Source organism: Amphiura filiformis, chromosome 7, assembly GCF_039555335.1.
Source record: "Amphiura filiformis chromosome 7, Afil_fr2py, whole genome shotgun sequence".
In the NCBI taxonomy this organism is placed as follows: Eukaryota; Metazoa; Echinodermata; class Ophiuroidea; order Amphilepidida; family Amphiuridae; genus Amphiura; species Amphiura filiformis.
Window position 1 is genome coordinate 63,988,207 of NC_092634.1, and position 11,525 is coordinate 63,999,731.

Here is an 11,525-nt window from a genome sequence, read left to right on the forward strand (position 1 = left end):
CGAATAGCCCAATCACACTAGCGCGCAATCAGGCGATGTCCAAATACGGCGGCCAGCGCCCGCGTAAATTGTTCGAATGCATAACACGTCACGTAACGCGGTCATTGTTAAGCGTACTTTTATCTACGTCACGAGACGCGGTCATTATACTTTTTCAATAACCTGCATTTGCGTCCGCGTATTTTAAAATTCTTATCTGTGATTGGATTAAACATATCGCGTATATTAATGAGGTTATGAATCGATTTCAATGACCATGTGGTACAATGGCATGTGTGATGTTAACTTAATTGTGAGGTAAAATGCCATCTTTCACAAGCTTGTATATTGTTTTAAAATTAGACGTGGCGTTTTTTACGCATTACAATATTTAGTAATCTCCTTGTTCATGTCCAGTGATTAATTTTGATGTAATAATATACCTAATATGTTTCTCATGCTGATGAAACCCACTATAACGCTAAACCGTCCCCAAGGCACTTTTTGTCATGTTATGGCTGATGTGATTCGGGTTGTGATTGAGATGTTAATGACTGCACATCAGCTGTTTCGAGGGTATTAGAAAAAATCTAAACATTTTGCTTTGGAACCGTGAAATATAGTATATTCTGAGGTCCAAACGACAATTTAAGGATGTTATTTCTTAGCTTCTTAGCAGTATTCGCATTGCAAAATACGCCTGGCGAAGATTAAACCCAGCTCGCTACTCCTGACTTTTGTCAGCAATAAATCGTCAGATTTACGCCTGGCGAAACTTGCTCTGACCATCGTTTCCACTGCTACTACTCCTGGCTTTGCATTCCATACTGTTCAACTTTATTCTCTGAAGTTTATGAAAGGGATATGTGGAGTTGTTCCCATGAACTAACATTTTCCGTGATTTTCCAATTTGGATGTCTGTAATGATGTCCCTTGTAGTTTTGCCATTTTTAAACATTTTGAACATCCAATTCTCAATCGGTCAAGAGTAAAACAAAGATTCAACTTGCCAAATGCGATACAAATCTACAAACCTGATGTCCCGATGGTGTTCTTTGAAGACTTCTACATAAGGTTGAAGGTCAACCGCACCAAGTTACACCATACCAAACTAGCCAATAATATTCGAGTAACAAGAATGTCAAAGATCACCGATGAGCTTGGAATTCACCGTAAAGGAACATGTGCCGTAGTTGGTAATGGAGGAGTTCTACTAGACAGCGGATGTGGAAAGGAAATTGACGCCCATGATTTCATCATCAGAAACAACCTAGCTCCCATCAAACAATATGTTAATGATGTGGGATATAGGACAGACATTATGTCGATCAACAACGATAGGATAAGAAGACTGGTTACTAATATGCTAAAAAACGGCACTACTTCACGAAGTGAAGAGGACTTTGATATATTAAGATTCTTAAATGAAACCGTTCTGTGGCACACGAAGTCAATACTTGGAGAAGGAGGCGAATTAGTTACACATTTATATGATATTTTGCAGAAACATCATCTTCCGATTAGACTTGCCTACTCACCGGAAAATAACTCTCCAATTGCTGGAAAGTAAGTACGTTATTCCTCTTCAGTGGCGTAGCCAGTGGGGGCAGGGTGGTTTCCCGTCGGTTTGGCCGTCGGTTCATCAAAGGTCATCAGTAAAAGAAGGGCGTTGGTTGAAAAAATGGGGTCAATTAGACAAATTAGTGTGCACTGTTTATGCAGAATGAAGAAATAATGAATATTTCCATGAGCCCAAATACTTCCAATATTGGATATGATATGACCCTTCTCCTTTTGCCTCAATTATGACGTTGCGAAATTGAATGATATGATATATATATAACCCTAAAAGCGTGTTGAATTTTTGTTGTTGACAATTTTGCTCCCACCTCACAAATTCTTTCATTACAAAGCAGTTTTTGCATAATGACGACTGCCATATTTAAAAGTTTCTATAATTAAACGTCTCTTTAAACGTCTCTTTAATTTATATGGATATTGTTCGATAGCTCTAGTCCATTTATAATAAGCTTTCGATTGCAACGAAATAATACCAAACACGAGAGGCTTAACATCCCGACCTATTGCCTCCAATTTGGCCTAATAATTTTGGAAGAAAGATAACTGGTTGCTTTTCATTGAAGTCATTTTTTGTAATTTTGAGAACAAAGAACAAAATATGGTTCGATCATGCATCCGTTACGTAATCACCCTAATTATTTTGGATTATTCCCTTTTATTAGTATCATTATCAATTGTTCTTGTGCAAAAGTTGGTGTTTAAATATGTTTAAAAGCATGCTTGAACCATATTTTGTAATTTGTTCTCAAAATTACAAAAATGACTTAGGCAATTAGCGTAGCAGGCTGTCGATATTGAACTATAATTGAAGACCGAATTAAAAAGACTAGTTTATGTATGACCTCCTGTCAACTAGACCAAAAATGCTGTACTGGAAAGGTCAGCACCAATCACGCCGCGCCTTTGCCCTGACGTCAGATGCAAATTAGTCTTTATTAATTCGGTCTTCAATTGAAGACCTGAGCGCAAGAAGACCGTAAGTCCACTTGGCCCCTCAACATGTATACACTAAAGTTGCGTATAGTTTGGTAATGTTTTATATATGTTCAGGGACCAAAACAAATCTTTCACAACCTTTCATGATGTTTTCACCCTGGAACTTGTATTTCAATATAAAACCCTACAAAACTATACGTAACTTTAGTGTATACATGTTGAGGGGCCAAGTGGACTTACGGTCTTCTTGCACTCAGGACTTCAATTGTTGGTCTCCTTTTCAGAGTTTGGAATATTAATTTTCCGACAACGGGACTTATCAGTTACACATTTGCATCTGTTTTCTGCGACAAGGTTTCACTCTACGGGTTTTACCCATTTTCAAAAGGACTGAACAGAGACGTTGTTCAACATCACTATTATGAAGAACGCAAATTGAACTATAAGACAGACACTGATCACACATTTGTAAATGAGTACCAACTGCTTACAGATCTTCACAGGAAAGGTGCTTTAAGATTTGTGAGCGATACATGTAATGGAAAGTAAATGACACAAACCTAAAGGCTAAATAACTTAAATGAAATAAAACAAAACAATGTTGGTAATTAACATATACAACTTATAATCCTATAAATATATCTCAAGGTGCATTGTGCAGTAAGATATTGTTATACCATGATTGTGACTACGCTAAAAGTGCACAGTTCCCCCCAAAGGGATTTATGTTGGATCTTCTTCGACAAGTTGACTGCGCTTTAAGGTGAAGTGCTGTCATCATGTAATTGGAGCAGGTTGGTCTGTTTCTGAAGAAAGGAGTGGTTGGTGAAAGTAAAAGATTTTGTACGAATGTCCTGTCAGTTGTCCTGTTGTTGTCAGACGTTAGAACTGGATATTTTTTTCAGAGAGTTGTCTGAAACTTAATGACTGAAACTTATCAGCAATAAGAACAACTCTTATAACTAAAGTGTCTGTTGTTGTAATTCAGATCCTAAGTGATAATCTATGTCCAATCATACTGTCTTTAATACTACATAATACTACTCATTTGTTTTGAATTATGCATAATTTGAGTGGGCTTGGGCAAATGTAAAAGCAATGCAATAAACATTAAAAAGACATATCTTCCGGGCTGTTTTAATGCCATTGGATACCGGCGGCTTCCCTCATTACGTTTGGGTTTTGGAAAGAACCTTCTGTTAAATCATGCATGACTCAATTACAAATCTCTACATTCCTTTCTTCTTGTCTATTGATATTTTGAATAGTGTTTATCTTTCCCTAATAGATAGCGCCCTGATCGAGTCTTCCTGCATATCAATATGCTTCATTTACATTCCATTACAGAGATTGGACACTAATCCCTACCATAACAAACCATGTATAGACTCTACATGCAAATACAGGTGATATAACAGGTCTATATTACAGGATTAGATTAGTAAACTATGATCTATTTGCAAGTATTATATTGATTGAGCAGGAAAGATGTGATACTATTTTTTGTATAGTAGTCTAGTTGCCGGCGTCAGGTATACATAGAATTTTGATGACATGTATGATGCAAACTCATAGGTGTTGTGCGTTTGGCAAGTTGGGAGGGGTGGGGGTTCAAAATGACCCCATAGGATTATAAAATCAAAATTTCAAATATATCAAATTATTTACATAAATAAACAAAAATAAATAAATAAATAAATAAATAAATAAATAAATAAATAAACAAACGAAAAAAATAGAACAAATTGTAGCGTAGCATTAAAATCATAAATATCACCATTGCTGGCAGGAGGACTCGAACCAACGATATTGACATTAGCAGTCTGATGCTCTACCATTGAGCTATGACAGCATCTAGTGATGAGGGTCGAGTTTTTAGCTTATACAGTGTTTGTCTGTGATAATGCTGCCTCGTGAAAGAAATAAATATAAAATCTCAATTTTTAATTTAAATTTATTTGATAATTTTCTAACCTATATTTTCTTTAGAGCAGGGACAAATATTTCCCCTTTTATCCAATTTGACCGCTAAATAAGAATCTATATACTTCTTTTATTACTAATTTAATTCCGCGATTTGTTCCATTAAGCAATATCAAAGATTAATGTCAAGCATCGCACAACAGATATTTAGTTGGCTTAGTAGTCTTGCACAGTGCTTTTTAACCGCGAGGTACCGAGATCGATTCCCACCGCTGCCTGCATTTTTTTTTAAAGTCTGGAAAATAATAACTTGACATTCGCCGCTGACATTCGTACTGCAGAAGCGGAGTTATAACTTGTTAAACGTTGCTCCTTCCGTAAAAGGGTACATTATTTTGGCACTACATTATTTCTTTTTTCCACATTGCTGGTATTAAATATCAAATGGTCATAATTGGTGGTCACTTCAAATCATCCCCAACTGAACGAGGTTCAGGAATGTCCTCTCTTGAACAGGATTTAGCCAAAGCAAACAAAGACTTATAAGGTTTTTACTAATGCTATACATAAGTATAAGCTTATTATCCTCTTCAATAATAGGATTAAAGATTGGTGCTTGACTGGAATTACGTGCTAGTGTCATTGGTTATTGTTAAAAGGCAATAAGGTGTGTAATTGCAATATCTCCTCTGAATAGGAAAGACTCTCTACATCGAACCATGGATGCTGATGGTTCGCAATACTGTTATTAGCTGTTATTTAGGGGAAGGTATCTTCCAACCCCAAATTCAAATGCTGATGTCCTCTGAAAGTAACATCCATTCTTAAGGCTCTGCAACAGTGAAGGTTCAGCCACTATTTATGGAGAGCTAGCACCACTGCCTTTGCATCTCTAGAATTAAACCAAAAACCCCAAGTTCCTTAGATGGACCCAAAAATATTCTAGATATGAAACGTTTTTAAAACGTTCTTTAACAGGTTATATTTTGGATTTTTGGTTTTGGTAAAAATGTTTTAATAACATTAACTGCCGGTTTATATAAAAGTCAAGAAAACGTTTTAAAAGTTCTGTATGAAAACACACTACACAAATATTTTAAAAATATTTTGAAAATGTTATTGTAAAATATGTTTTGCAAACATTTTTTGCCAAATATTTTGTCAACACTTAAATAACATTATCTTTGATTCTTAGTCAGTGAGAGTGGTCTAGTTCGTTGACACATTTTTGATTGGACAATCGCAAGATTTCGGGTGCCGTTTATCAGGCCGTAGACGACCCCACGTCATCATGCGTCTTGATAATGCCTTACACGCTTTTAGAGGTGCGCGTATGTATTGCGCTGTAATGCGTAGACTAGTGTGGAATACGCGACGCGCTAGCAGTACCCGCAACAGAATACGTGAAGTTGTAAACAAGTTTCGTTCATTTTATAATGAGGGGAGTTTTTATGACGGTAACTTAGTTTTTGCTTTAAAAAAATTGTTTACAGTTATCGTAGTGGATACCGGCTGCGCCGGCATCCACTACTCAAAATATTGGACCTGCCTGTCGTCTATCACACGGTAGAGGATAGGCAAAATAAAAATTCCCATCGTTTATTCTCTAAATAATTGCAGTAAGTTATCAAAAAACGTTTTTGAATGTTATGAAAACGTTTTATACCCTTTACATACCCTTTACATAACTCGACATTTCAACGTTCTCTGGTAACATTTTCTCACCTTTTTGCGAATGATGTCGAATATGTTTTGTGTTTGCTGGGGATGTTCACAAAATTTAAAACATGGTCCTATGTGCGTAGGGGACAATCAAAGGTCACACATATCTCAGATTTCAAACAAAATTTGTTCAAACGAACAATCTGAGACCATTTTTGTTAAAATCGGAGCACTTTTAGTTTCTAAACTATGTGTGGCCAAAACACCTGACCACCCCTGGCTGAGACCTTTTCCCTTACAACTCAAAAACGGTATGTCGCAGATATGTCAAACTATACTTGTTCTGAATTCTTAAGAAGAGAAGAGTACTGTGTTATGATTTGAGCAAATTAATGAACCTAAATACGAGGTTGGTTTATTTTAGTTTTAGAGGGGATACAAAGGCGGGGGTGCTAACTTCCAGTCTAATACATCGACTCCGTCGTACTTGCCACACCGGGGACTTGGCAGTTAGGAGCTACACGGTCATGAATGACCTTGTGGGAGTGTTGTGGGGGTAAGTAAGTCAAAAATCTATGCTGGAGCAATGCCATTCATGGATATGTAGACCAACAGTTTGAGCTTGAAAAGTATAGTACACCTACGAACTGGAAGCCAAAGTAACCCAGTAAACACAATCGTTTTAAAAACATTTTAAATAGCTCATATTTTGGGTTTGGGTACAAACGTGTAAATAACATTTAATGCCGGTATAAGGGTCACTAGAAACGTGTTTAAAATGTTTTAAAAAACGTTTTATACCCTTTATGTAACCTTTATATTACCTGATTTTTAAACGTTTTATGGCAACCTTTTCTAACCTTTTGCGAATAACGTCAAAAACGTTTTGTGTTTGCTTGGAAGCTACGAAAAATCGACTGCATGGATGCTGCCATTTTTCCGTGTTCCTATAAGTAATTTTTTATTTGCGCAGAGGCATAGACCCTTTTCCGAAGTGAGTTACCGTTGATTCATTGGTGAGGAGATTTTAAGTGATTGAATTTATTATACTTAGTTCTCTCGGTTAATAGGATGAATTTTAATCTTTCCCCAGAGTAGGCCATTGCACATGAACATAATATAAAGCACGACGCTCTAACTAACTGAGCTAAAGAGGCACGTTGGAGAAGAGCTGAAGAAATAAATTTATAGGTATTAGGTTCGAATGAACCTAACACTGACAACGTCGAAGTGCTCTGCAGAGAAGAAAAAAATTGCCAAGAAAAGTGAAAGAGACCAGTTCTACCCTTAATAGGGACGGGGCCAAAATCTATGACACCTTCCAAAAGGCCATACACCAATTATTCACCAGTACATGTATAACAAACCGCTGGTGACGAAGAAAAGTTTTAAACTTTTCTTCGATGAAAAGCATATTGTTTGGTAACATATTACTAATTAGAATTATCTTGAGGTGTTTTTTGTTTGCATTATAAACCAATGGAACGTCAACATTCAGGAAATCGTGACAGTCACAGCCTGGTTAAAAAATTATGTGGTAAAATTCTGCCCTCTGCATACACTCATACATACAATTGACATTTCTAAATTTCTACAAGACTGCGGTGGCGCATGCAACAAAGCACAAACTACAAGGAACAACATGAACATAATACCATATGATATACAAAATACATATTTGGTGCATACGCACCAACATGAACCTGGCGCCAATCGCTCCATGTTCAACGAATAAGTGACGTACATTGACTCTTGACTCTTCATGATCCACCATGACACCCATTGACCTACCCCGACGCCCCTTATCCCACCATGATACCCATTCACCCACCATGACACCACTTGACTCATCCGTCTTTCCCTTGCCGCACTCCCCTTGCCCCAACATGGCATCCTTGCAGCTTGGCCGACCATGGCACCTTTTGACCCTCCCGAAAACCTTTATCTTGGATTCGTGGCACTTGAGAACCAAGGATCCAAACAATTCTCTTTTTAAGGGAATTTGATCAATAAGTTAATAACTTTTATTTTCAAATTGACGTATAAGTGACGCATGGGAGAATTGGGTAACCTTGAAAATAGGACTGACATTTTATGATTTTTCCTATAACTGTAAAACTATTAGGTGTGGTTTTTTTGGTTATTGTATTCCTTATTTGTTTCTCATTCGTTTGACACCATCCTGTGGGTCATACTAGACACCATTGACCCACCATAAAACCCTTTGATCTGCCAAGACATCCTTGACCAACCATTTTAGGCTTTGACCGCCGAAGTCTAGATTGACTCACTATGACACCCCTATAAATCGACCATGACACCCCTTGACCCTCCATGACACTATTGACCCACCATGACACCCACTTACTCTCAATGACACCTCTTGACCAACCATGACACCCCATGACCTACCCGACACCCCTTCACCTCCTGAGCCCCCTTGTCGTGGCATTTGAGAACCAGGGATCCAAAATAAAAATGACAGACACGACCCTTTTTAAAGGAATTTGATCAATAAGTGCCGTATGTTTATTGCTTAAGCTTTCCGGGAAACTTTTTCATTTAAGGGAATTTTATCAAACGCTCCAAAACGAAATACAGGGTGTCCCAAAAAAATTGCGCCCTCTTTTTCTCATATTTCTGAAAAGTTGATCAAATATATTTTGGTATGTAAAGAAACCTTGAGTCGTTAAAACCAAAACAATTATATCAAACGGCTCACAACTTTTGAAGATATGCTCTTTAAAAGAAATGTATCCGTTTTTCACTCTGTCCACGGAGAAGGTTTGGCTACTTCAAAGATTGAAAAGGAGTACACATACCATGCATGAATATCAAACATTACTCAATGATAACTTTATAAAATAACTTTATTTATGGAATGGGCTTTACCGGTGGGTTTATGGGCAATGGATTTTGTTAATAGTGTCATTAATTTGTGGGTAAAAGGGTGACGAATGGGACTTGCAATTACTTATTTTTTCTTGTTTTTATTATGTTTCTTACTTTCTTACTTTGTTGTTTCTTGCTTTCTTTTTTTATTTACAACATAAGCCATTTCTCTTTTAGGAAAAAAAGAGAAATGGCCCGTTTTTCACTCTGTCCACAGAGGTCTGGTGATCGTGCATGAGCCATCCCAACCACTCTGTTTGCTATCCGTGGACAGAGTGAAAAACGGGTACTTTTATTCAAAAGGCTGTTTGATTTGTCTTTGGTTCTTCTGAAGTGAGTTTACTGTGCTGCTCTGCTCTCTACCTGGTTACTTGGCGAATACAGGTTTCAGCCCTGGTCCTCATTGCATCAATTGCGTTGCGTACCATCCTTGTGCGCCGGATACTTGCGAATGCATTCAGTAATACGTTTGCAAAGATCTTGGATTTTGCCACAAAGGCAACAAATCAAGTGGTGTGAGGTCTGGTGATCGTGCATGAGCCATCCCAACCACTCTGTTTGCTATCCGTGGACAGAAAAAAAACGGGTACTTTTATTCAAAAGGGCATATCTTCAAAAGTTGTGAGCCGATTGAAATAATTGTTTTGGTTTATTAAAGCTAACGATTACCAAAAAAAATTAATCAACTTTTCAGAAATAGGAGAACATACCAAAATACATTTAATCAACTTTTCAGAAATAGGAGAAAAAGAGGGCGCAATGAGGGGCCTCTTTTTTTGGACACCCTGTATTTTCTTGCCAATTTATCAATATGTCTATTGTCAATGTATTTAGTAAATAAAACTCTATCCAGAAAACAAATTATCGTTTTGTCTGAAAAAAAAACCCCTATTTTCTCTGAAAATAGTGAAATTTTATATTTTTATATTACACACTATCATCGCTTGAATAATTTGTTTTGATGAAACTATCATATATATTTAACTTTAAACTTAACCCTAACCCCCGAAGGGCTTTTTGGCGACGGGAAAGGAAAGAATGAAAGAATAAAGAGAGAAAAGAAGGAAAGAAGTTGTTTGCTGTGCTGTTGTTTACCGAGACCCCTCGGTCGGCGACACCTTGCCACGGGTCTTGGGCTTCGCTGGCCAGCGAAACCGTGCCTATATGTCATTTAGGGCGATTGCGTCATCACACCACGTGGGATGCACGCACGAACAGCGCATATATCAAGTAGTATTTTGTAGTATACAGGCGGGTTAGGGTTAAGGAAGCATGTACTGAGTTTCGATAGTGGTAACCTAATCCTAACCCCCGAAGGGCTTTTTTGGCGACGGGAAGGGAAAGAATGAAAGAATAAAGAGAAAAAAGAAGGAAAGAAGTTGTTTGCTGTGGGTGGGATTCGAACCCGAGACCCCTCGCATGCCAACCACTCGGTCGGCGACACCTTGCCACGGGTCTTGGGCTTCGCTGGCCTATATGTCACTTAGGGCGATTGCGTCATCACACCACGTGGGATGCACGCACGAACAGCGCATATATCAAGTAGTATTTTGTAGTATACAGGCGGGTTAGGGTTAAGGAAGCATGTACTGAGTTTCGATAGTGGTAACCTAACCCTAACCCCCGAAGGGCTTTTTGGCGACGGGAAGGGAAAGAATGAAAGAATAAAGAGAGAAAAGAAGGAAAGAAGTTGTTTGCTGTGGGTGGGATTCGAACCCGAGACCCTCGCATGCCAACCACTCGGTCGGCGACACCTTGGCGACGGGAAGGGAAAGAATAAAAGAATAAAGAGAGAAAAGAAGGAAAGAAGTTGTTTGCTGTGGGTGGGATTCGAACCCGAGACCCCTCGCATGCCAACCACTCGGTCGTCGACACCTTGCCACGGGTCTTGGGCTTCGCTGGCCAGCGAAACCGTGCCTATATGTCACTTAGGGCGTTTGCGTCATCACACCACGTGGGATGCACGCACGAACAGCGCATATATCAAGTAGTATTTTGTAGTATACAGGCGGGTTAGGGTTAAGGTAAATATAATTCATTACTTTTCAAAATGCCCACTAAACCCCATTAAGTTGCATGTTTAAGGGACATGGTCAGATTTATCATATTATGTTTGTCCCTCACACTGAGTCCTGTAGCGAAACAATATGATTTCCAAGTTTTTAGTTAAATTGGGACACTAGCGATTTTAATATCAAGGGCAAAAATGTGCAATTACATGATGCAGTCATGTCTACAGTAGAACTTAAACCTTATTAAACCAAGAAAACACTCATTGAAAACAGCTCAACTATGTTACATCAGATCATCTCTGGTTAAATCCACACACACATGTGTCTGTTTCACCTGTGCAATGAGCTGGTATTATAGTTTCAGTTGGGTGAACGATTATAAAGTAAACGCAAGGTAACAATTACTGTGTGGCCTTTGTTTACGAAATGGGACAATACTCTGCATATTGTTAACCACATTCTTGAAAATGAGGAACATAATGGCTGTGGGCCGTAACACGGTTTGGAAATAATTTCTTCATATTTTTGGTGTTATCTGTC

General features: G+C 38.1%; 1 protein-coding gene across 1 annotated transcript; it reads left to right on the forward strand.

The window, feature by feature from the left end:
• Positions 1–1,024: 1,024 nt before the first annotated feature.
• On the forward strand, positions 1,025–3,045 carry LOC140158001 (alpha-2,8-sialyltransferase 8B-like). Its single transcript, XM_072181249.1, has 2 exons — positions 1,025–1,545; positions 2,781–3,045. The coding sequence occupies exons 1-2, from the start codon at positions 1,025–1,027 to the stop codon at positions 3,043–3,045; spliced, it is 786 nt and encodes a 261-aa protein (XP_072037350.1).
• Positions 3,046–11,525: the final 8,480 nt, after the last annotated feature.

What these genes read in the sequence shown, in the direction of transcription:
- LOC140158001 (XM_072181249.1), top strand. Translation starts at nt 1,025, where the DNA reads ATGGTGTTCTTTGAAGACTTCTACATAAGGTTGAAGGTCAACCGCACC. An exon ending in AACTCTCCAATTGCTGGAAA is followed by an intron (nt 1,546 to 2,780) that starts GTAAGTACGTTA and finishes TCTCCTTTTCAG; the next exon opens with AGTTTGGAATATTAATTTTC.